General features: G+C 41.8%; 1 protein-coding gene across 1 annotated transcript in view; it reads right to left on the minus strand.

The window, feature by feature from the left end:
• Positions 1 to 576: 576 nt before the first annotated feature.
• Positions 577 to 27107, minus strand: part of LOC311129596 (guanylate-binding protein 2-like) — a 33661-nt gene continuing 7130 nt past the window's right edge. Inside the window, exons 2-11 of the mRNA XM_084161937.1 lie at positions 18860 to 19075; positions 16767 to 16894; positions 16044 to 16153; positions 15660 to 15850; positions 15289 to 15531; positions 14723 to 15003; positions 14227 to 14439; positions 13991 to 14093; positions 972 to 1165; positions 577 to 833 (exon numbers count right to left, since the gene is read on the minus strand). Of these exons, the coding sequence (XP_084018063.1) occupies positions 612 to 833; positions 972 to 1165; positions 13991 to 14093; positions 14227 to 14439; positions 14723 to 15003; positions 15289 to 15531; positions 15660 to 15850; positions 16044 to 16153; positions 16767 to 16894; positions 18860 to 19055 (1881 nt within the window). The 5' untranslated portion in view covers positions 19056 to 19075 and the 3' untranslated portion in view covers positions 577 to 611. The remainder of the gene's footprint in view (positions 834 to 971; positions 1166 to 13990; positions 14094 to 14226; positions 14440 to 14722; positions 15004 to 15288; positions 15532 to 15659; positions 15851 to 16043; positions 16154 to 16766; positions 16895 to 18859; positions 19076 to 27107) is intronic.

A 27107-nucleotide genomic window follows, 5' to 3' on the forward strand; every position in this document is an offset into this window, starting at 1 on the left:
TAAATTATCATGGTGGATCGAAATGCGCAGGTAGCCTACATTTTGAAGTGATTTGTTTGACAATCAGATGAAAACATAATCACACAACACCAATGATATGCGAAACTGAGCCTGTGCAGACCGTGAAAAACAGTAAACGGAATAGGATGTTTACATGCAACAGTATACCGTCTAAGATCAGCATATCCCAGGCATCTAATCCGGGTTTCTCATAACCGGGATACAAGCTTTTTGGGTTATTGTAAACAGGATATGACGTTTATATGCATCAACTCAAAAACAGAATCCTTGAGTATCCTGAATAATTACGGGATATTGGTGTGCATGTAAACGTGGTCAGTTTTAAAAAGAAGTAGGCCTATTTGGTAATAGTAACATTTAAAAAACACCAGTGCAAAACCCTTTTTAAGCGTGCTTTTTAAAAGCTTTACTTCATCATGATTAGGCATGCAAATTATTTATGAAAATGACTTACAAAAAAAAAATACATCAAATAAAACCTTGACTGAGTACTTAACCTAAATCAATGAATCAACTATCAATAAATACCAATTCAGTCAATCCACATGTTTATAAGAATAACAGCTCATCATCCTCCTCCTGCACCAACATCAGAACCACTTTGACAGCCATTTCACAGCCATTCCTCCTACTTTGGGAATTATTCCTGGAAGGAACAAGGTAGCTGCAGTCCCAACAGTATCCAGAGCTGTGCTCATAAATGAGGGGTTTTTCTGTTCCTCTTCTGCCTTCGCACCCTTAAGGGCATCTATCTCTCTTTGCATTTGGTGTGCTCTGTCATCAAACCCTTGCTGGAGAAGGTCATTCTGCTCCTGAAATTACAAGGTTTGTTTTTACACATCACAGGCTGTCACTAAAACAAAACACATACAGACAGTTAATCTTACCCCTACAGTTACTGTAGTTTTAAAAAGTGTACTTCTCAATGTTTGTGTTTTTTTTATTCCTACCCTGAGTCTGGCCTGCAGAACTCTATCGTGCTCTGCGACGGCATTTCTACTGTCTCTCTTCATCCTCTCCATCAGCTGGTTCACATTCTCCTCATAGGTCCTCTGGTGGTCCGCTCTCAACTTCTCCTGGACTTCCAGCTGCTCTTCCATGGCGCGATTCTCCCGTTCAGATGCCTCCATTTTCGCTTTCTCCGCTGCAGAAAAAGATAGACAGAGTATGTGTGAGAGAGAGAGAGAGAGAGAGAGATAAATCAAAGAGAGCGAGAGGTAAGCCTCCATTTGAGATGGAAAATGGAGCCGACATAGAGGGCTGCCTTGATTCTTGCTCTTAGGAAACTTTGCAGTATTTTGTTTTTTGATGTATTATTTCTTACGTTATTAGCACAAAAAATTGTTTGTGTTATTCCATACAGCCAGGAAGAACTATTGGATATCAGAGTGGCGGTAACTCACCAGCACTACCAGCATTACGACCAGGAATACGACTTTCCCGAAGCGGATCCTTTGTTCGCACCCCCCAGGGCAATTGAACTGATTACAGAGGCCGACCCAAAACAACGCCGGAGGAGAGGTACTCGGAGCGGTCTTCTAGTCCGACTTAGGAGGCGTGCACACCACCCACCACTTCTGAGTATATTACTCGCTAATGTTCAGTCTCTGGATAATAAAGTTCACGAGCTCAGGGCGAGGGTTTCTTTCCAGAGAGACATCAGGGATTGTAACATACTCTGTTTGTCACGATCGTTACAGGAAGCGGACCAAGGCGCAGCGTGATATGCGTACATTCTTTTATTTAAGTACACCAAACGAACAAAAACAACAAAACAAACGATACGTGAAGTCCTGGGTTGAACACAAACCTTCCGGAACAAGATCCCACAAAACAAAAGTGCCAACAGGCTGCCTAAGTATGGTCCCAATCAGAGACAACGAGAATCAACTGCCTCTGATTGGGAACCACCCTGGCCAACATAGAAAACACGAACTAGAACAAAACATAGAAAATAACACATAGAAACTCCACACCCTGGCTCAACATATAAGAGTCCCCAGAGCCAGGGCGTGACACTGTTTCACGGAAACATGGCCCTGTCGGGATATACTGTCCGAGTTGGTCCAGCCAGTTAGGTTCTCAGTTCATCGCGCAGACAGGAATAAATATCTCTCCGGGAAGCAGAAGGGTGGAGGTGTATGTTTTATGATTAACGACTCATGGTGTAATTGTGATAACATACAGGAACTCAAGTCCTTTTGTTCACCCGACCTGGAATACCTCACAATCAAATGCCGACCGTATTATCTCCCAAGATAATTTTCTTTGGTTATAGTCACGGCCGTGTATTTCCCCCCTCAAGCCGATACCACGACGGCCCTCAAAGAACTTCACTGGACTTTATGCAAACTGGAAACCACATATCCTAAGGCTGCATTTATTGTAGCTGGGGATTTTAACAAAGCTAATTTGAGGAAAAGGCTACCGAAGTTCTATCAACACATCGACTGTAGTACTCGCGCTGCTAAAACACTCGACCACTGCTACTCCAACTTTCAAGATCCATACAAGGCCCTCCGCCGCCCTCCTTTCGGCAAATCTGACCACGACTCCATTTTGCTCCTCCCTTCCTATAGGCAGAAATTCAAACAGGAAGTACCCGTGCTAAGGACTATTCAACGCTGGTCTGACTAATCGGAATCCACGCTTCAAGATTGTTTTGATCACGTGGACTGGGATATGTTCCAGGTAGCTTCAGAGAATAATATCACGTATATACTGATACGGTGACTGAGTTTATCATGAAGTGTATAGGAGATGTTGTACCCACTGTGACTATTGAAATGTACCCTAACTAGTAAACCGTGGATAGATGAAAGTGCATACCACCGCATTTAACCATGGCAAGGTGACTGGGAATATGGCAGAATACAAACCGTGTAGTTATTCCCTCCGCAAGGCAATTAAACAGGCAAAACGTCAGTATAGGGACAAAGTGGAGTCGCAAATCAACAGCACAGACACAAGACATATGTGGCAGGGTCTACAGACAATCATGGACTACAAAAGGAAAACCAGCCACGTCGCCGACACGACGTCTTGATTCCGTACAAGCTAAACACCTTCTTCATCCGCTTTTAGGAAAGTACAGTGCTACCGACGCGGCCCGCTACCAAGGACTGTGGGCTCTCCTTCTCCATGGCTGACGTGAGTAAGACATTTAATCGTGCTAACCCTTGCAAGGCTGCCGGCCCAGATGGCATCCTTAGCACCCAGAGTATGCACAGACCAGCTGGCTGGTGTGTTTACGGACATATTCAATCTCTCCCTATCCCAGTCTGCTGTCCACACATGCTTCAAGATGGCCACCATTGTCCCTGTACCCAAGAAAGCAAAGGTAACTGAACTAAATGACTATCGCCCCATAGCACTCACTTCTGTCATCATGAAGTGCTTTGAGAGACTAGTCAAGGATCATATCACCTCTAACTTACCTGCCACCCTTGACCCACTTCAATTTGCTTACCGCCCCAATAGATTCACAGACGATGCAATCGCCATCACACTGCACACTGCCCTATCCCATCTGGACAAGAGGAATACCTATGTAAGAATGCTGTTCATTGACTATAGCCAGGCCCGGCGGCAGGATTAACTCGGCAAGGGGGCATCAGAAATGACTAAGGGGGCACAACTATTTTAACTTGCTGATAACACTGGATGGATAATAATAGATAGTACAATTACACATAATGTATTTGCAGCCACGCACGGCTGTCTTGCCGCAAGAATACAGGCTACTGCACCGCTTTACAAACATGGACAATTCATAACCGGCTCGAGAAATTGCGAGTTATGACAACGCTACACAGCTACATGCACAACACCCATCAATGCAATGCAAAACTGTTGCTAATTACCGTAATAACACTTCCCCATGCCAATACAATGCATTTCCAATCGCGGAAAGCAAACAATACTGTACAATGCACTACCACGACTTATTGTACAATGCAGCTTGGACGCAGCTACCAAGCTGTCTTCCCACAAGAGTGCCGTACTACGCTGCGTACGATAACAGAGAAATTAGTATTCCATAGCAACGAGTTGTTTATGGCAACACTATAGCTACATCGTTACTCAAACATTGGTCAAGGTCTGCCCACCCTCATCAATGTAATGCAAAGCACCTCTTCTACATTATAAAACATTAAAAACTATTCGATTATATTCTAAACAAAACATTTCCAATCCAATCACATCACAGAAATCAAGCAGTAGACTTGGCAGCAACGGCAATAAAGAAAATCACATTTACGCCTATTTCTGACTTTAGCCACGCATTTCCAAAAGCTAGGAAATAACAAAATAATACAAGCACAGCCAGGCTGCCTGTTCTTACCCAGATTCAAAAGAGTTATAGCCGCCTTGATGCTGTGTTGTACCTCCTCAGCAGTCTTTTGTTCCACTCCCCACGGAATTTACTTGTAAGATCCCTCTCAAATGCCAGTTGAATCAGCTACGCTTTCCTCTTTGCTTGACATCATGGGAAAATCTAAATAAATCAGCCAAGACCTCAGAAAAATAATTGTAGACCTCCACAAGTCTGGTTCATCCTTGGGAGCAATTTCCAAACGCCTAAAAGGTACCACGTTCATCTGTACTAACAATAGTACGCCAGTATAAACACCTTGGGACCACGCAGCCGTCATACCGCTCAGGAAGGAGACACATTCTGTCTCCTAGAGATGAACGTACTTTGGTGCCACGTTTCTCCAAAAAGTACGATCTTTGTCCCCATGTGCAGTTGCAAACCGTAGTCTGGCTTTTTTATGGTGGTTTTGGAGCAGTGGCTTCTTCCTTGCTGAGCGGCCTTTCAGGTTATGTCGATTTAGGACTCGTTTTACTGTGGATATAGATACTTTTGTACCTGTTTCCTCCAGCATCTTCACAAGGTCCTTTGCTGTTGTTCTGGGATTGATTTGCACTTTTCGCACCAAAGTACGTTGATCTCTAGGAGACAGAACGTGTCTCCTTCCTTAGCGGTATGATGGCTGCGTGGTCCCATGGTGTTAATACTTGCGTACTATTGTTTGTACAGATGAACGTGGTACCTTCAGGCATTTGGAAATTGCTCCCAAGGTTGAACCAGACTTGTGGAGGTCTACAATTTGTTTTCTGAGGTCTTGGCTGATTTCTTTTGATTTTCCCATGATGTCAAGCAAAGAGGCACTGAGTTTGAAGGTAGGCCTTGAAATACATCCACAGGTACACCTCCAATTGACTCAAATGTTGTCAATTAGCCTATCAGAAGCTTCTAAAGCCATGACATCATTTTCGGGAATTTTCCAAGCTTTTTAAAGGCACAGTTAACTTAGTGTATGTAAACTTCTGACCCACTGGAATTGTGATACAGTGAATTATAAGTAAAATAATCTGTCTGTAAACAATTGTTGGAAAAATTACTTGTGTCATGCACAAAGTAGATGTCCTAACCGACTTGCCAAAAATATAGTTTGTTAACAAGAAATTTGTGGAGTGGTTGAAAAATGAGTTTTAATGACTCCAACCTAAGTGTATGTAAACTTCCGACTACAACTGTACAGATACACATACATACATATAAATACATATATATACACATACATACATATACAGTGGGGAGAACAAGTATTTGATACACTGCCGATTTTGCAGGTTTTCCTACTTACAAAGCATGTAGAGGTCTGTAATTTTTATCAAAGGTACACTTCAATTGTGAGAGACGGAATCTAAAACAAAAATACAGAAAATCACATTGTATGATTCTTAAGTAATTAATTTGCATTTTATTGCATGACATAAGTATTTGATACATCAGAAAAGCAGAACTTAATATTTGGTACAGAAACCTTGGTTTGCAATTACAGAGATCATACGTTTCCTGTAGGTCTTGACCAGGTTTGCACACACTGCAGCAGGGATTTTGGCCCACTCCTCCATACAGACCTTCTCCAGATCCTTCAGGTTTCGGCGCTGTCGCTGGGCAATACGGACTTTCAGCTCCCTCCAAATATTTTCTATTGGGTTCAGGTCTGGAGACTGGCTAGGCCACTCCAGGACCTTGAGATGCTTCTTACGGAGCCACTCCTTAGTTGCCCTGGCTGTGTGTTTCGGGTCGTTGTCATGCTGGAAGACCCAGCCTTACTGAGGGAAGGAGGTTGTTGGCCAAGATCTCGCGATACATGGCCCCATCCATCCTCCCCTCAATATGGTGCAGTCGTCCTGTCCCCTTTGCAGAAAAGCATCCCCAAAGAATGATGTTTCCACCTCCATGCTTCACGGTTGGGATGGTGTTCTTGGGGTTGTACTCATCCTTCTTTTTCCTCCAAACACGGCGAGTGGAGTTTAGACCAAAAAGCTCTATTTTTGTCTCATCAGACCACATGACCTTCTCCCATTCCTCCTCTGGATCATCCAGATGGTCATTGGCAAACTTCAGACGGGCCTGGACATGCGCTGGCTTGAGCAGGGGGACCTTGCGTGCGCTGCATGATTTTAATCCATGACGGCGTAGTGTGTTACTAATGGTTTTCTTTGAGACTGTGGTCCCAGCTCTCTTTAGGTCATTGACCAGGTCCTGCCGTGTAGTTCTGGGCTGATCCCTCACCTTCCTCATGATCATTGATGCCCCACGAGTTTAGATCTTGCATGGAGCCCCAGACCGAGGGTGATTGACCGTCATCTTGAACTTCCTCAATTTTCTAATAATTGTGCCAACAGTTATTGCAAACAAAGGTTTCTGTACCAAATATTAAGTTCTGCTTTTCTGATGTATCAAATACTTATATCATGCAATAAAATGCAAATGATTTACTTAAAAATCATACAATGTGATTTTCTGGATTTTTGTTTTAGATTACGTCTCTCACAGTTGAAGTGTACCTATGATAAAAATTACAGACCTCTACATGCTTTGTAAGTAGGAAAACCTGCAGAATCTGCAGTGTATCAAATACTTGTTCTCCCCACTGTATATACACACATATCCTTTAAAAATACAGTGGGGAGAACAAGTATTAAGAATTCCGGCTCTCACAGACCTGTTAGTTTTTCTTTAAGAAGCCCTCCTGTTCTCCACTCATTACCTGTATTAACTGCACCTGTTTGAACTTGTTAGCTGTATAAAAGACACCTGTCCACACACTCAATCAAACAGACTCCAACCTCTCCGCAATGGCCAAGACCAGAGAGCTGTGTAAGGACATCAGGGATAAAACTGTAGACCTGCACAAGGCTGGGATGGGCTACAGGACAATAGGCAAGCAGCTTGGTGAGAAGGCAACAACTGTTGGCGCAATTATTAGAAAATTGAAGAAGTTCAAGATGACGGTCAATCACCCTCGGTCTGGGGCTCCATGCAAGATCTCACCTCGTGGGGCATCAATGATCATGAGGAAGGTGAGGGATCAGCCCAGAACTACACGGCAGGTCCTGGTCAATGACCTAAAGAGAGCTGGGACCACAGTCTCAAAGGAAACCATTAGTAACACACTACGCCGTCATGGATTAAAATCCTGCAGCGCACGCAAGGTCCCCCTGCTCAAGCCAGCGCATGTCCAGGCCCGTCTGAAGTTTGCCAATGACCATCTGGATGACTCAGAGGAGGAATGGGAGAAGGTCATGTGGTCTGATGAGACAAAAATAGAGCTTTTTGGTCTAAACTCCTTCGCCGTGTTTGGAGGAAGAAGAAGGATGAGTACAATACCAAGAACACCATCCCAACCGTGAAGCATGGAGGTGGAAACATCATTCTTTGGGAATGCTTTTCTGCAAAGGGGACAGGACGACTGCATTGTATTGAGGGGAGGATGGATGGGCCATGTATCGCGAGATCTTGGCCAACAACCTCCTTCCCTCAGTAAGAGCATTGAAGATGGGTCGTGGCTGGGTCTTCCAGCATGACAACGACCCGAAAAACACAGCCAGGACAACTAAGGAGTGGCTCCGTAAGAAGCATCTCAAGGTCCTGGAGTGGCCTAGCCAGTCTCCAGACCTGAACCCAATAGAAAATATTTGGAGGGAGCTGAAAGTCCGTATTGCACAGCAACAGCCCCGAAACCTGAAGGATCTGGAGAAGGTCTGTATGGAGGAGTGGGCCAAAATCCCTGCTGCAGTGTGTGCAAACCTGGTCAAGACCTACAGGAAACGTATGATCTCTGTAATTGCAAACAAAGGTTTCTGTACCAAATATTAAGTTCTGCTTTTCTGATGTATCAAATACTTATGTCATGCAATAAAATGCAAATTAATTACTTAAAAATCATACAATGTGATTTTCTGGATTTTTGTTTTAGATTCCGTCTCTCACAGTTGAAGTGTACCTATGATAAAAAATTACAGACCTCTACATGCTTTGTACGTAGGAAAACCTGCAAAATCGACAGTGTATCAAATACTTGTTCTTCCCACTGTATACATTTCCCTTTATTACTTTCCAACCCCACCACCCCTTCCCTAATTGGAGTAAACTAGTGGACAACAATGCTTAGGCCTCTACTTCCATCTTATAAATACTATATACATTTTATGGACACAGTCAATTTTACAATAATTGTATTTTGTTTGTTTTTACTCCTGAACTTCCTCTACCCTCAACCTCTCCGATCATTTTCATGACGTCCATCCGGTTTGCTTCTATATGCCATATCTTTCTAACTGTGCTCTTTCACAAAAGCTCTCAACCTATAACCTATATACTTATTATGGACACAGTATGCTTTACATTAGTTATCCTGTTGTTATTAGTTGTTGTTAGTTGTTATTAGTCCCATCCTTCAACTCCATTCAACACCTCCCATCTACCTCTTAACACCGCATCCATATTGGATTTCTATTTGCCATATATTTTCAACTGTCCTGTGATGTTTTACAAAAGTTCTGAACCCTTCTATTCTCATTGTTTCTACAGATTGTAAATTGAAAATAAACATTTTTGCTAAACGTATTATATTATTGATCGATTGACTATGACTTTTCAGATCACCCAGTAGTGCTATCTGCAGGGTTAGCTCCAGGTAAATATTGCAATCCTTTAGCCATTCCTGGACCTGTGTCCAAAACAAGCTACAAATGGACAGTACCAATACAAATGATCTAATGATTCTGTCTCTTCGCAGCAAAATCTGCAGAGCTGGGAAGACTGTATCCCCCATATAAATAACATTCTATTGCTAGCAAGAATTTGGTATATTAATTGAAATTGAAAAATTCTAAGTTTTGAATCTGGCGTCGTTTTGCGTATCAGTTCATAAACACTATGCCATGGAATCGGTATGTCAAAAATCTCTTCCCAACTATTTTGCAATCTATATGGGACGGCTGTCAATCCTTTGGTCCTTAAATGAAACTGGTATACTTTTTTATTTATCACAATTTTCTTTAACCAATTATGTTCTTTAATCAATTATGTTATTTAATGCAGGGCCGACAGACAAGTTTCTTACTTTTTCCCCATTCCACTTTCCTCTTCCATTTTTGCGGTAATGCTGCAATTATTTGGTTGTAATTTTGGGTAAAGCAGACATTTCCTTATGTTTTTGTTAGCTGCATGTGCGACATAACTCCACCAATCCTACCTATGATATAATTTACGAAGATTATACTTTTTTTTTTTATAAAGAAATCATGTTTCTTTTTTATCAATTACTATATTTGAGTTGAACCACAATATTTGTTGGATTATTTGTTCTGTCGATTCTGGAGGATGAAATTGAAATTGCAACCAACTTTCTATGGCTTGTTTTAGAAATGGTGATATTTGGGAGATGATTTCCTTTTCAAATAACTGAAAGTGAGCGGTTGTAATCTGAATAAAGGGGAAAAGGTCATTCTTGAACATTGGGTGAGACAATCTTACTAATTTGCTAGAGAACCAGTTCGGATTTAAGTATAACTTTTGTATGACTGAAGCTTTTAGTGATAGGTCTAATGCTTTAATATTTAATAATTTCTGTCCTCCGAATTCATATTCATTATATAAATAGGCCCGTTTAATTTTGTCTGGCTTGCCGTTCCAAATAAAATGGAATATTTTTTTCTCATATAATTTTTAAAAAACTGTTCGCTAGGCTTAGGCAAGACCATAAGCAAATAGGTAAACTTGGATAATACTAAAGAGTTAATCAGGGTGATTTTTCCACAAATTGACAGGTATTTACCTTTCCATGGTAGCAAGATCTTATCTATTTTTGCTAACTTTCTATTAAAATGTATTGGAGTGAGAAATTTTATTTAATTTGGGATATGTATTCCGAGTATATTCACATCACCATCAGACCATTTTATTGGTAAACTACATGGTAATGTAAAAATTTTATTTTTTAGTGATCCAATACGTAATATAGTACATGTATCATAATTTGGTTGTAATCCAGAGAGGTTAGAAAATGTATCTAGAGGCTGTGGAGGGATTCAAGTTGTGGATTTAAAAGAAAACATGAATCAGCGTACAATGACACCTTTGTTTTTAAGCCCTGGATTTCTAATCCCTTGATATTATTGTTGGATCTGATTTTAATAGCTAACATTTCGATGGCAATAATAAATAGATATGCCGATAGTGCACAACCTTGTTTCACTCCTCTTGACAGTTTAAAACTTTCGGAGAAATAGCCATTATTTACTATTTTACACCTAGGGTTACTATACATGATTTTAACCGATTTTATAAGAGATTCTCCAAAATTGAAATGCTCCAGGCATTTATATATAAACCCCAGTCGTACTTTTTCAAATGCCTTTTCAAAGTCTGCTATGAATAGCAGGCCTGGTTTCCCAGATTTTTCATAGTGTTTTATTGTTTCCAGTACTTGCCTTATATTATCTCCAATGTATCATCCATGTAAAAAACCTGTCTGATTATAATGAATAATGTCCGACAATGCCTTTTTAATTCTATGCGCTATACATTTTGCTAGAATTTTTGCATCACAACACAGAAGTGTAAGGGGCCTCCAACTTTATATTTTCCACTTGTATCCTGTTTCAGTAATAATGAAATCAGACCTTCTTCTTGAGTGTCTGATAATCTACCAATTACATAGGAGTTTTTAAAACATGCTAATAACGGTCCTCTGAGTATATCAGAAAAGGTTTGGTTTACCTCGACTGGTATGCCATCCAACCCTGGAGTTTTCCCAGACTTAAAGTCTTTAATTGCATCCAAAAGTTCCTCCTCTGTAATTTCACCTTCACATGAGTCTTTGTGTATGGCTGTTAATTTTACATTATCAATAGAACAAAACATCTCTACAATTAGCTTCAGTTAGAGGAGATGGAGGCGACTGAAACGTAAACATATGCTTAAAGTACTTTGCTTCCTCCTTCAAAATATCATTTGGTGAATCATGGGTGACTCCATCATTTGTAACCAGTTTCAGTAAATTATTTTTGGTAGCATTTCTATGTTGAAGATTAAAAAATAATTTGGTGCATTTTCCCCCATATTCCATCCAGTTTGCCTTATTTGTATAATATATTACACTTGATCTTTCTTGAATAAGTTTCTCCATTTCTTTTTGTTTTTCCTCTAATTTATTCTGAGCCTCTATGTTACATTTTTTATTGCTATCTATCTGTTCTGTTAGACCTTCTATTTCCTTTGTTAGTATGGACTCTTTTGACCTAAATTGCTTTTGTTTTCGAGATGAGTACTGAATTGCATGGCCTCTAAAGGCACATTTAAAAGTGTACCATACAATAAGGGGATTTGCTGTACCTATGTTATGTCGGTCAAAAATCAGTTATAAATTCCTCTGTCCTAGCTAAAAACACGTTATCATCCAATAGGCTTTGATTACATTTCCAATATCCTCGCCCATGTGGAAATTCAGTAAGAGTAATGTTTATGCCAATTATATGATGGTCCGACCGCATTCTGTCCCCTATCAACACTTTTTAAACTTTTGGTGCCAACGAGAATGACATAAGAAAGAAGTCAAGACGACTAGTTTGATTGAGTCTCCGCCATTTATATCTCACTAGATCAGGATATTTAAGCCTCCATATACAGTGGGGGAAAAAAGTATTTAGTCAGCCACCAATTGTGCAAGTTCTCCCACTTAAAAAGATGAGAGAGGTCTGTAATTTTCATCATAGGTACACGTCAACTATGACAGACAAAATGAGAAGAAAAAAATCCAGAAAATCACATTGTAGGATTTTTAATGAATTTATTTGCAAATTATGGTGGAAAATAAGTATTTGGTTAATAACAAAAGTTTCTCAATACTTTGTTATATACCGTTTGTTGGCAATGACACAGGTCAAACGTTTTCTGTAAGTCTTCACAAGGTTTTCACACACTGTTGCTGGTATTGCCACTCCAGGACCTTGAAATGCTTCTTACGAAGCCACTCCTTTGTTGCCCGGGTGGTGTGTTTGGGATCATTGTCATGCTGAAAGACCCAGCCACGTTTCATCTTCAATGCCCTTGCTGATGGAAGGAGGTTTTCACTCAAAATCTCACGATACATGGCCCCATTCATTCTTTCCTTTACACGGATCAGTCGTCCTGGTCCCTTTGCAGAAAAACAGCCCAAAAGCATGATGTTTCCACCCCCATGCTTCACAGTAGGTATGGTGTTCTGTGGATGCAACTCAGCATTCTTTGTCCTCCAAACACGACGAGTTGAGTTTTTACCAAAAAGTTCTATTTTGGTTTCATCTGACCATATGACATTCTCCCAATCCTCTTCTGGATCATCCAAATGCACTCTAGCAAACTTCAGACGGGCCTGGACATGTACTGGCTTAAGCAGGGGGACACGTCTGGCACTGCAGGATTTGAGTCCCTGGCGGCGTAGTGTGTTACTGATGGTAGGCTTTGTTACTTTGGTCCCAGCTCTCTGCAGGTCATTCACTAGGTCCCCCCATGTGGTTCTGGGATTTTTGCTCACCGTTCTTGTGATCATTTTGACCCCACGGGGTGAGATCTTGCGTGGAGCCCCAGATCTAGGGAGATTATCAGTGGTCTTGTATGTCTTCCATTTCCTAATAATTGCTCCCACAGTTGATTTCTTCAAACCAAGCTGCTTACCTATTGCAGATTCAGTCTTCCCAGCCTGGTGCAGGTCTACAATTTTGTTTCTGGTGTCCTTTGATAGCTCTTTGGTCTTGGCCATAGTGGAGTTTGGAATGTGACTGTTTGAGGTTGTGGACAGGTGTCTTTTATACTGATAACAAGTTCAAACAGGTGCCATTAATACAGGTAACGAGAGGAGGACAGAGGAGCCTCTTAAAGAAGAAGTTACAGGTCTGTGAGAGCCAGAAATCTTGCTTGTTTGTAGGTGACCAAATACTTATTTTCCACCATAATTTGCAAATAAATTCATTAAAAATCCTACAATGTGATTTTCTGGATTTTCTTTTTCTCAATTTGTCTGTCATAGTTGACGTGTACCTATGATGAAAATTACAGGCCTCTCTCATCTTTTTAAGTGGGAGAACTTGCACAATTGGTGGCTGACTAAATACTTTTTTTCCCCACTGTATCTACTAGTTCTAATGTATCCATGACATTCACGATTTCCTTAAGAGCATGAGGGCGATAGTTTGTAGTGTGATTTCCATTACGGTCCATTGAGCTATTAAAACAGTATTATAATCCCCCCCATTCCTTTTTCCACACAACTTCATCTAGAATTGTTGAATGAGTTTCCTGTAAACAATAGATATTATATTCCTTCTCTTTGAGCCATGTAAATATTGTTCTTCTTTTGTTATTATCTGCTAAGCCATTACAATTATAACTGGCTATACTTATTTCACCACATACCATGATGAGATACAAGTTTCAAATATATTACTTGATATTACTTGTTAGATATACTGCACTGTCGGAGCTAGAAACACAAGCATTTCGCTAAACCCGCAATAACATCTGCTAAACACGTGTATGTGACCAAAATATGTTGATTTGATTTGGGTGGTCATTAAATGTTGTTACCAGGTCATGGTGTGCATTTTCATGGTGACTGTATATCACCTTCTGCTCTCTGCTCAGCTTCACTGAGGGACTTGTCTGCTGACAGGATGGCCTGACCAATGCTGGCCTTCCTTTCCAAGTACTCCTTCAGTACCTCTTCAGCCTGGAACCACCACACATAATGTTTAACTTTCAACATCACATCAGTACATGCATAACTCCTTTGAACAGCATCCACAAAACATGATAATTGCATACTATCCTAAAATAGCTGAAGCACCACCTCAACAACGTACCTTTACACCCCCGCCTTTCTCAGATCTGTATTCGCTGGTGGCCAGTTTCAGGTCGTTGCAGTACTCTTTGTATCCTCCAGAGGTCATGTAGGATCCATCCCTTATTTGCTCCTCCAGAGGGGCAAAGATGCATTCGATTTTGGACTCGCATGCCTTCTGGGACTCCTTGTAGTTCCTCTCACAGATCTTCTGGTACTCCTCCTGAAGCACTTTCTACAGAAAGGATAAGGCTGGTTCAGAATGTACCAGAACAAACCAGAATGTCTTGGTTCAGTTGAGGTAATAAATGGTGAGAAATCTGTCGATGTTCCCCTGGAGCAAGGCACTTAACCCTAATCGCTCTGGATAAGTGAGTCTGCTGAATGACTAAAATGTACATGTAAGTGTAGCATGAAGGGATAGCTCACCCAAATGACAAATTATCCTCCTCTTGTTAAATACATGCATCACTGAATTGAATATTGACTCATTGAATATGGAATCTACACTCCCATACCATGAGCTCCAACTGATACTTCTGGTCCTCGTCTTTAAAGGAGCTGTTGATGAATATGGCCACAGCCTCCTTCTCCATGACAGCATGTACTTCAGACAGCTCCTCTTGGGTCTCTGTGGGGTAGGCCACCCAGTCAGCCATGCCTTTCTGGTAGTGGGCCCTGGCCCTCTCGATGGCACTGGAGTTCTCAATCTGGGCCAGCGCCAACACAGCGTTGTCCAGGCAGGGGATCTGCCCGCTCCGGATGGCAGACACATAGGTCTCTGCCAGGTTTCCCAGCACTGCAGGAGAGGGCAGGGAATCAGCATATCTGGTAGTTGTGGTAATGATGGTGGTAGTACTGTAGCGGTGCTTGTATAGATGTAATGTAAGTAGTAGAATTAATAGTAATTTAAGTACTAATGGTGTTGTTAGTTGTTCTGGTCAAGGTGGTTGTAGTCGTAGTAGTAGTAGTAAAAATAGAGGAAGTAGTTATAGTAGCAGCAGTAGTGTAGTTCTATTATTAAAAATCATTACCTACTTTCATAAGTGCTTTCCATCCTCAATATCAGTGTTTGAATACTCACGTCTGCCGGTAACTTTCAGGCCCTGTTTCAGGGTCTTGGTCTTGGCCTCCTTGAAGACATGGTCACAGAACTCCTTGGCTTGCTCCACAAAGGAGGGCTCCAGGTCAGCATCGGTCAGCTCCTCCATACGTCTCATTTTGTTTCCGTTGGCTGGCCTCTCAAACACAAAGCACCAGCGAGGAGTGAAACAGTTCTGCAGGCAGCTACGAGGCAGGTTGTATGCCTGATCTTTCTTACTATGACCTTTGTAAATGAAAGGGAAAGTAAATCAATCATTAATTAACAAATAAAATATGATTAACCGTAAATTCAATCTAACCATGGTTTTGATTAAGAGATTAAGTTAGCTGCGCTAGCTGTGTTCCCTTCACCTGTTTTCAGTTTAAGAGCGTTCTCCAGGTACTCATTGGCTGTGATGGGTATTCCATCAACCTCCAGGGTCAGGGTGAAATCTCTGACTGTCCACACAAAGGAAGGAAAGTAACGCAGGTACTCTGAAGATTCCTCCCCGTCTCGCTGGTTGGACTTCACCTTGATGTGCTCTGTCATTGCTGTCACATAGCTGTGGGGGGGGGGGGGGGGGGGGGGTGTTGAGGACTAAATGAACCCAGACATACAACACTACGCAGTAAACTGGTGTCTGGTTCAAAGACTAAGACAGGATTGATTCTTACTCTGATTGTGTTTTATAGATTTCCTCGAACCAAATTAGACTACATCAATCTATATTTCTTTATAGGCCTGCTGAAGGATACTGTAGTTTCTCCAGGGCGTTGTTGTCGATGGTTCCCATGCTGTTGTACACCAGAGTACTGCTGAGCAGGACAGCCAGGGAAAAGATCCAGTTGTCATTCTTCTCATCACCCTGCAGACACAACAGAAGGAACACCTTGGTACTCTGTTCATACTAGAGTGGATTGGAATAAAGTCAGTAACGAAATGTCTACTCCATATGCCGTTTTATGGGCTCCCTACATAAATAAAGGTTGAAGCTAGAATCCTTAATTGAAACATTAACAAAGCTTACACCCTGCCTCAGTTTTGGTTAAAATCATTATTTAAAAAGCAGAGGGATGGGCCTGGAGAAATGTAATGACTCAAATTCATAGACTGAGCTATGGATGCAATGACTTACCATCCGTGATATCATAATTGTAGTGTTAACCATGATGTTATACAGTGTTTATATACATTTACAAACATTGGAGTAAAACAAGCTTATATTTTGGGTTCTGATGGGGTACGACAGTTGAACTAAGCTCATGAGGCATTATTTATAAGTTATATTCTTTAGAATCAATGGGTATATATCATTAATTTATAAGTCAGACATGATATACAGTTGATGACATCAGCCATCAGTACTAGACACAGTCCACTGAGATAACATGGGACTTTACCCATAGCAATGCTATCTGTCATCTAAACAATCTGAGCCATAAAAGGTTTTTGACAGAGAGTGAACTTTGACCTCCCACCTTCTCCACATCCCCCAGCCCCTCTGTATCCAGCAGCACCAGGGTGTGGTCTCTTTTTTCAGGATGAGGCACACACCACATCCAGATGCCCTTAGTTTTGGACTGGATGGTGGCTCCAAGGGCAAAACCTTGAGGACAGAGGATAAAAACTGTTCTTAGGACATTAAAATAAGGAATCTGTAAAGAGGCAGCTGGATGTAAATTGTTTACTCAAGGCAGCTGGTTTTCAGATTAACCTTTTTGTCTAGTTATACTGTATATCATACTAACAGACTGAAAGTGAAACTAGCAGCCAGTGCAATAACACAATGTGTCACAGGTCATATAGGTTGTGTTTACGGCACCATTTATCTACAGAACCCACCTAGAACAAATGTGGTCGGAACAAAATGTTTTTATGTTTGCTCTGCTGTCTGGTTGTACTTTATGGTGTAAAACTGAAAGACAAACTAACTGTAGTTTCCAGAATGCAATAACAGGATTGAGAGAAATAACCGTCAAAGCATAATGTGGTCAGAACAAGATAAATCTGTACTTTGGTGCAGCATATCTGTCTCTCTAACCCAGAATGTCAAATGCAGTACATATAGACATGCTGTACATAAGTTAACACTTTCTGTTTCAAATTGCGATTACCCTATCTTTATGATAAATCATTATCTTATACATAATCATTCCTTAACCATATAACAGTTTTGCGGACATGCGTATTGTTATGTACACTGAACAAAAATACATGCAACAATTTCAAAGACTTGACTGAGTTCCAGTTCAAATAAGGAATTCAGTCAATTGAAATAAATTCATTATGCCCTAATCTATGGATTTCATATGCATCTGTTGGTCACAGATACCTTCAACAACAAAAAAGTAGGGGCGTGGATCAGAAAACCAGTCAGTATCTGGTGTGACCACCATTTGCCTCATGCAGCGTGACACATCTCCTTCGCATAGAGTTGATCAGACTGTTGATTGTGGCCTGTGGAATGTTGTCCCACTCCTCTTCAATGGCAGTGCGAAGTTGCTGGATATTGGCGGGAACTGTAAAACGCTGTCGTACACGTCAATCCAGAGCATCCCAAAAATGCTCAATGAGTGACATGTCTGAAGAGTATGAAGGCCATGGAAGAACTGGGACATTCTCAGCTTCCAGGAATTGTGTACAGATCCTTGCGACATGGGGCTGTGCACTATCATGCTGAAACATGAGGTGATGGCAGCAGATGAATGGCACAGCAGTGGACCTCAGGATCTCATCACCGTATCTCTGTGCATTAAAATTGCCATAGATAAAATGAAATAGTGTTCGCTGTCAGTAGTTTATGCCTGCCCATACAATAACCCCATCGAAGGTGAGCATTTGCCCACTGAAGTCGGTTAAGACGCCGAACTGCAGTCAGGTCAAGACCATGGTGAGGACGACGAGCACACAGATGAGCTTCCTTGAGAGGGTTTCTCACAGTTTGTGCAGAAATTCTTCGGTTGGGCAAACCCACAGATTCATCTGCTGTCCGGATGGCTGGTCTCAGATGATCCTGCAAGTGAAGAAGCCGGATATGGAGGTCCTGGCCTGGTATGGTTATGCGTGGTCTGCGGTTGTGATATCGGTTGGACGTACTGCCAAAACGACGTTGGAGGCAGCTTATGGTAGAGAAGTGAACATTCAATTCTCTGGCAACAGCTCTGGTGGACATTCCTGTAGTCAGCATGCCAATTGCACACTCCATCAAAACTTGAGACATCTGTGGCATTGTGTTGTGTGACAAAACTGCACATTTTAGAGTGGCCTTTTATTGTCCCCTGCACAAGGTGCACCGGTGTAATGATCATATGGTTGAATCAGCTTATTGATATGCCACACCTGTCAGGTGGATGGATTATCTTGGCAAAGGAGGAATGCTCACTAACAGGGATGTAAGGAAATTTGTGCACAAAATGTCAGAGAAATACGCTTTTTGTTCGTATGGAAATTTCTGGGATCTTTTATTTAGGCTCATGAAACATGGGACCAACACTTTACATGTTGTGTTTATATCTTTGTTTGGACTTTGGTCGAACCATACATAAAAAAATGCTTTAGTGGATGTGCTCACCTTTCCTCTCCCCAGCCAGCTTGTTCATGAGGTAGGACTTGCCGGTGCGGTACAGCCCGACCACCGCCACCACTACCACATGCTGGTCAATCTGGTCCAGGATGTCCAGTGCACTGCGGACCACACGCAGCTTCCCATCACTGTCGTTCTCAATCAGACATACTGGTTCCTTCATGGATACTGTCTGGCCTGCCATGATGCTGTCCTATAGAAACCCTGGCAATGACATGCATAATAACTTTTGGTTGAGTAGGGCACTGTGTGTGTGTGTGTGTGTGTGTCATAAAAGTCCCTCAACTTTTTTATTGCAATTAAATGTAAAGCGATAAAGGCGCCACAGGGGCTGGTGATATGGAGTGAATCAAGGCTTATCATAACAGATTGGGTTGACAATGACACAAAATAATTAATTCATCTTAAAAATAAACATATTTTAAATTGTTACTTGGTTTCTTTCCACACATGAGACTAGCCTATATCACATTTTCTAGTTTACAAGAAACGGACACAATATTGCTCTACGAATTGTCTAAACATCAGATTGTTACCATGGTTACTCCATGGATTATCAGTGTGACCGAAGTCACCCTAAAAAAGACGCAATATTCTCCTACAAGCCAGAATTTGAATACAATTATATTTACACGTACTTTACCGGTTGTACATGCTGTTGGTCCTTTTAGCGGTAGAAGGTGGTGGTTTACCCGACTTTTGAGTCGCCGGTAGGTTCCGTGACTTGTATTTTCAATGTCTTCACGCATTGCACATGTGATAGTGATGCAGGGGTTGACTCATAACCAGCAGTCCCGCGGTTATACGGGTTTAGGGCCACTACATATTGTGTGGCTGAAGGGCGGGTTGAATAAAGAAACAATACCTTAAAAAATCCATAAATTTATAATTCTTGTGCAATTTATATAGGCTACATCGAGGTATTTTAGGCTATCTGGTAGGCTATTAGTGCATAAACCTAAACTTTAGGTCTTAACTGTACGCGCGCAAAATAGCCTACACAGCCAATCGCCAAATAATGCTTTTTGGAACGGGCAGAAAAAGTTAACATCAATCCACGGAGGCAAAAAGGATAGTTGAAAATAAAGAGAAGGGAGGGCCAGAAAAGTAATGTTTGGGAAAGATTAGGTAAAGTGGTAAGAGAGGATGATAGCAGTGCCGGCTATGTTTGGCTGTGTGTGATGATTGTGTGGCGCTATACAAATTCGACAGTCACAAGATGGGACTTCAAATAGGCCTATCGCATGTCAAGGGAACTGTAGCCTACTGTTTAGATGGGTTAGCGGGAAACTTAAATCTGGACATTGACTAACCAGAATAACCTAAAGTTTTTTGGCAAACTCCAAAGACCTCTGATAATAGTAGTCCCGTGCGAATCGACATCCCTGTGTTTTGAGAGAAATGTCTGAGTTTGACAGGTATTGCTCGCGGTTTGAGCAAGAAAACAATAACTGATTCGATCATTTGAACGAAGTGCTGCGCATAGCATATGAAGGGCCTACATGTATGAACTTTCACAGTGAATGCTTTTGTTTATAGGTTTTGTGTGAATGAATTGAACATCGGCAATTGTATCATAAAAAATGATTACGCCTAATTAATGCAACCCTTGTTGTTAATAGATCGCAAAGCAGCATACAAAAGTGCTAGCTAATCTTCCCCCAACATTGGACACCCCCTAACTTCGGACACTCTAGGACTAAATCACCTCGAGCTCAACATTTAAATGGACTGGAAAATAACGGTACGTTTTGCGACTAAAGACACCATTCTAGCTAGCTGACCACCGATTTTCAGTGCAATTTAAGTAAGTTAAGTTACGTTTTGAGAGTTTTCAAAAAAGTTATATGTATACACATGTTGTGGGACACGCTATATATTGTAAAATTCGACTGCGCAACAGACCACACATAATTTAATATACCTCTGAAATATAGCTAACAGATTTTCTAATGTTGCTAGATTATTTTCTAAATGTTGATAGAACTGCTAAGTAAGCAAAAAGGAAATAAATTGTAAGCGTTGGATAATACATATCACGAAAACAGCTGAATGTTGTCAAGCTTTACCATATCAAAATTGGAGTCTGACGGGGACGTTTTGCACAATCTGCTAAAATTAATTTTGAACCATGAACTTTTTCACACCTATACTGTTGGCTATGATTCATCTTACAACAGCTACATAGAGGCAGTATTTAGTAAAATTTTACAATGTATGCATCAATATTAAACTAATTGGGACACTAATTTTCATTACAGATAACATCAACCAAAAAACGTGGGTACACTTTCAGTTATTGTGAAAACCTTCATCATCACCTTTCAATACCTTAGCTTTGAAATGTAAATGTTTATACATATTCAGATTTAGTTATCTTTCTAAAATGTGTATAGTATGCCAAGTTATTTAGCTACATGTATTTACCATGACAGCATGGAGAAAGTCAAGAGGAAGCAGTGGAGTGAGGTGGACATGTTCCATGCCATGGAGGACTGCGGGCAGGGATGGCTATCCGCCAGGCTGCCAAGGTTAGGCATCTTTTATTTTTAGGAGATTACCACGTGTATGTGAATTTTATCTGCTAGTAACCATTTTCTTTTCTTATCTACCAAGGTGCATGGTGTACCTTGGCAGACCCTGGCGGACAGGCTGAGCGGCCGGGTGACCCATGGTTGTCGCAGTGGACCACCCACATCTGGTGCAGTACTGTATCTACTGCGCCATGGGTTCCCCTTCACTAGACAGAGGCTGATGAAATACACAGACAAAATACACAGGTATTTGGTGTTCTATGTGTTTATGTATGTAGAATGCTGGTCTGACTGTTCTCAATGTGTGTGATGTAAATGTGGATGTGTATGGTGATGCCAAATGTTTGTATGGTGATGCCAAAACAAACATTTTCATCCTGGATGGACAATTATATATTCTATTCTATTGTAGGTTTCGGCACCCAGGTGAAACAATCCCACCACTGGGGAAGAGGTGGTGGGAAATGTTCAGGAGGAGGCACAAGAACCTGAGCATGAGGAGGCCGGACACCCTGGACAGGGGGAGAGCTGAGTGTGCCACACGTCCGACGATGGACACCTTCTTCACTTCTAATGAGAAGCACTTGGAGGAGAGTGGGTTGAGGGAGAAACCCAGACAAATCTATAACTGCGATGATTCTGGGTTTCGTAGCAACCAGAGCAGGCACAAAGTGCTGGCTCCCCGGGGCGCAAAACACATGTACCAGCAGGCTCCGGGGACCAAGGTGCACGTCACAGTGCTGGCCTGCTTCAACGCAGCTGGGGAGGCCACTACTTCAACGCAGTCCCCCCGTTTATCATCTACCCCAAGTGTTTCCCCGGTGGCCATTACACACTGGGAGGCCCACCCCAAGCCTTGTATGGACGGTCAAACAGTGGCTACATTGACGGGGACCTGTTCAGGAAGTGGTTTTAGCATGCAGTGAAGGAGCGCCCTCTCCTTCTCCTTTCGATGGGCACAAGAGCCACGTGGACCCGGAGGTGCTCGCGGCAGCACTAAGGGAAGGGGTTGTCTTTGTCTTCCACCACACTGCACCCACGTCCTGCAGCCGCTGGACGTGGCATACTTTGGCACTTTAAAGGCTGAGTTCTCCAAGGTAGCTGGAGACCTTAGCCATTTTGACCACTCCTACATGGTAAACAAATCACAATTTGCCAAAGTATTCCGCTACCCGTATCAGCGCAAGGACATGCGCTATGGGGTGGAAGGGTTTAAGAAGTGTGGCCTCTTCCTTTTTGACCCTTGAGCAATTGAAGGGTCCCGTTTAATGCAGTCTCTGTCCCTACCGGGTCCCACCACTGCCTCTCCTGGAACCAGCAGCACTGTGCCGTCCAGCAGCACCTCCTCCCCAGCGACCACAGGAGGACCCTCAGCCCATGCTCCATTCCCAGCCCCTGCTCCAGTCCCAGCCCTAGCAGAGCACCCCCTAATAGAGGGGGGGCTGCTAGCAAAGGACCTGGGGCACATCCTTACTGTCCTGAAGTATCGGCTAGACCGATACAGAAGACTACCTGTGGTCCCCACATGCATCACCGGGGAGGAATACACGCGCCAGTGGCAGGAGAGGGGTGAGAAGGAGAGGGCCGAGGCAGAGGAGAAAGAGCGTCGGGCAGCCCTCAGAACACAGAGGGCACCGGAGAGGGCTGCCATGGATGAGACCATTGACGCCATCGCCTCTGCTGGACCCCCTGCTGGGACCACTCCTGACAGCTGCCACACCATCGTCGGCCCCTCAACCCCACCATTACAAACACCAGCTCCTCCAAGCCATCGTCTGCGGTTTCGTCCACCACCACCACGATCCACACCACCCCCCCTGTCTGTCACCACCAACACGGCCTCCTCTGTACCAACTGCCTCCTCCGTCTCCCCTGGTCACACCACCATAGCAGCCTCGTCTGGTGACCCTGCCCCCTGCAATTTGAATACAGCCACCTCCACAGGTAAACACGTTAAATTATGAAGAAATGACTGTTTGTTATCTGTTTTATAAAACTGCAATGTTTAAACTTTCTTTTTCTCTCTTTACATATCTACAGTCCATAGCACCAGCCCTCAAGTCATGTCCACCTCCTCCAAAACTTCTGCAGCTTCCTCCAGAGGTATTGATGTAAAGAAGTTGAAAAGGGTTTTCATGAAACATGCTCTGTCTAACACTACTTTTTCTCAAACTGCATCACAGAAAAGGAAGAGAAAAGCTCACCCGGCCACCTCTGTCACGCCACCCATTGCACCACTCTCAGGTACTTCATAATCTGTTTTTCTCTCTCTCAGTTGTATCAATTACTATTGTTGTTGAAGAACTTCTACATTTTGCAAAACCATGTTAATCAATTTGATTATTATTATTTTTTAAATAAAAGAAGACACCACCTGCTGTGCTCGCTGCGGGGAGCGTGATCCGCCTGCAAGCTCCCCTCAGGAGTGTAGGTCCGAGGTGCCATGGGTGTGCTGTGACTTCTGCCAGCATTGGTTCCGTTGCAGGTGTGTGCAGTGGGATCCAGAGGTGGCGGTGGAGCTGGACTTTTATTGTGATTTTTGTGTCAATATAGGGAAGGAGGTTGAGATTTAATTGTTTATTTTGTTTGTTTTCATATTAAATTATTTATTTGTAAAAAATAAAAATAAAAATAAAGAAATCTCAACTATAATATATATATTTATTCAACCCATCTTGTGTATTTCTTCCTTTACTCTGCAACAAACTCCAACAGTGTTTTCATTATTTATGTCAATGCATATTACTGAAATTAATGTTTTATTTGATGTAAATTATTCATACTCATTTATATTTTAGTATTAAAATGTTATCCACTTTCTCAAAGCATAAGATTGATCTGTAAAACAAATTATGAGACAGTATTTGGTTACAAAACTGAATATGTTGGTGAATAACCATTTTTTAAGAGTCTACACAGGAGAGTCATTTTTTTTTTCCGCATGGCTACCCAACTAGTCAACTATCTTGTAACCACTTCAGTTATGAGGTTTGTGTCTCTTTTTCCAACAAAATTAAATGGATATATCTTGTAATTGAACAAGATAGTAAGGTGGCCAATAACTGGGGGCCGTATGCCGATAATACGGGACGTATTTTTTTTGCTAAACCTCTTATCAAAAAGCTGATAATAGTAGTATTTCCACTGAAATGTCAAACATGTTAATTGCTAACCCGTTAGCTAACATTTTTACAACACCAATAATCACAAAAAATTGATTGCTTGATCACAAGATAACACTGTTGAAGTTAATATATTTCTTAAACGCTGTTGAATATACCGATAATACAGGGTTCCACGCTAAATGTTTGGAACAAGTTCACTTTCTCATCCGTAGCCTAAAAACGCATATCAAGTGCAAGTTAGCTGTTTAGCTCACATCTGAAGGCTGCGGGGCATTTAGGACGTCTTCTACTGCGAATCGCTAAAATATCCTAATGGTTTTGATCACACTTCCTCAATATAAATATTATGTCGACACTATACCAAAGATGGTTTGGTATGGTTTAGAAACTGTAGTGATGTCTGATAGATATCTCCGTAATTGATTATGCGTGTCATCATCATAACCGAATATGACTAACCAAGCAATGAGGACTAGCAGATAGTAGCTCTGTGGACTGCATGTTAATTGCCTTATTTAAGAGTTATTAAACATAACTAAACCGGATTACTCACTGCCTGTTCTCCATCATGACAGGAACCAAACTCGAGTTATCAGTGTAGCCTGTAATCGCCTGGACTATCTTCATGCCAGGCTTCCATCATAACTGTAAATTATAGAAAAAAAACCTGAAAGAACGTTCTCTAGTAATACTAGTCCCGTGCGAATAGGGCTATAGCCTTAAAATTAGCTCCTGCAGAATTAAGCATTTCTTGCAATAAAATGATACACCAAATGTAGGCAAAATGACTTGGAAACAGGAGCGTAGAAATATGATGTATTTATTTCTGCATCTTGAGAGAATGCAATGCTCAGTTAGGTGCTGTCTTTATCATAAAAGCATCATAAAAGCTGATAGTATTTCAACATCAAATATGCATCAAAGCCGAACTGAAATCTTAACAGAAACACCTTGGGTCGTTTTCACAGCTTTCTTTTTCCTTACAACCGGTCAAACTGATATCATTCGGCTCGGCGAAAAAATGAACACAGAGGATTTGAAGGCCGAGATTCTTGCTGCCCTCAGAGCGGACATTTCGTCTATAGTCAAGTCGGAACTCAAGGAGGCGCTCAGTGAGGACTTCAATTTTATTAAGTCGGAGTTACAAGCAGTCAAGAATGAACTCGCAAAGCATACAGCAATTGTTCGCACAGAACTGGATATAGTAAAAAAAAAAAATATCTGACATGGAACAAGGCTTGTGAACATGCTCGGATGACATGACTACGCTACAAACCACGGTTAAGAAGCTCGAAACTGATGTGTCTCGCCTTAATTAACAATGCATACATTTACAAGGTCATATGCGAAGATCCAATATCAGGATCATGGGGGTGGCTGACCCGGGCTCAAGTTCAACTTCATCGGTCTCAAAGTTATTGAAGAAGGCCCTCAAAATGGATAAAGACAACATTGTAGACCGCTCACGTCGGGGCTCTCAAACAAGAAAGCCTGGCGGAAACCTTGCGTCATTGTGGCTAAACTACACTACTATCAGGATTGTACTGATGTTCTTCGGCGTGCCAGAGAATTTGTCCCACTTCAATGCAACGGAGCACCCATCTATATCTTCCCAGACTATGCCCCCAGCGTTGCTCGTGACCGTGCCGCTTTCAACGATGTCAAGAGTCTGCTCCATGGACGGACCGACATTCGTTATGGTGTGGCTTTTCCTGCCCGGTATAATATGCAACAGCACTGAGAAGGAGTTCCAAGACCCCCATAAGGCGATGGCCTTCATAAGAGAACATTCTACCGAGGTCGGACGAAGCAAATGGCTGAATGTTCACCTATTTGGCGATTAGGGTAATGGACAAATGTGTCTAGCACTGCAGACTCAGTCTCTCTTTTTTTTTTTACTGTATAGCGTTGCCAGTGACATCAGTTGATGTTGTTATTATTAGGTAACGTTAGTGAACGTTTCCGGTACCATCGGTTATTATTAGGTAACGTTGGTGTCTTGGTTCTGCTGAGTCAATTCTCCTTTTGTTTTATGTTTTATTTTATTACCATGAAGCTGCTCATTTCATTTCTTGATGGTCCCCGCATCCAGGTTAGATAAAGCACAGTTCTATTATTAGGCTATGTCATTTATTTAAAGACGTTGCTGCTAGTGGTATTGCTGTAAGATGTGATTTATAAAATGTTTTATACTTTCTCTTAAAACAGCCTAGTTTTGGGTTGTAAATAAGTATTTCTTATTTATTTGTTAACCGCAATTAGTTTTAAATACTTCACTATTTCAGCAGGGCTCTCTACTCGTTAGATTTAGTGTTCCCCACTACAAGCACATTATGTGTGGATATCTTTGCGTGGGAATTAGCGGTTACCTTGTTCTATTAGGTGACCAGGGTGAGTTTTGTTTTTCATACCAGACTTCAGAGTATTGTTTGTTTATGTTTTTTTTATGTTTCTTCAACTTTTGGGATTTTAATTTGCTCTTTTTGGAAAAATGTTTAATGGGTCAGTTCTTATTGTAATCTGTCATCTATCCTTTTCCCACCTGACTTTACATGGCTAAGCCTAATATCATGAGAG

The sequence above is a fragment of the Coregonus lavaretus genome (genome assembly GCF_964263955.1).
Source record: "Coregonus lavaretus genome assembly, chromosome: 5".
In the NCBI taxonomy this organism is placed as follows: domain Eukaryota; kingdom Metazoa; phylum Chordata; class Actinopteri; order Salmoniformes; family Salmonidae; genus Coregonus; species Coregonus lavaretus.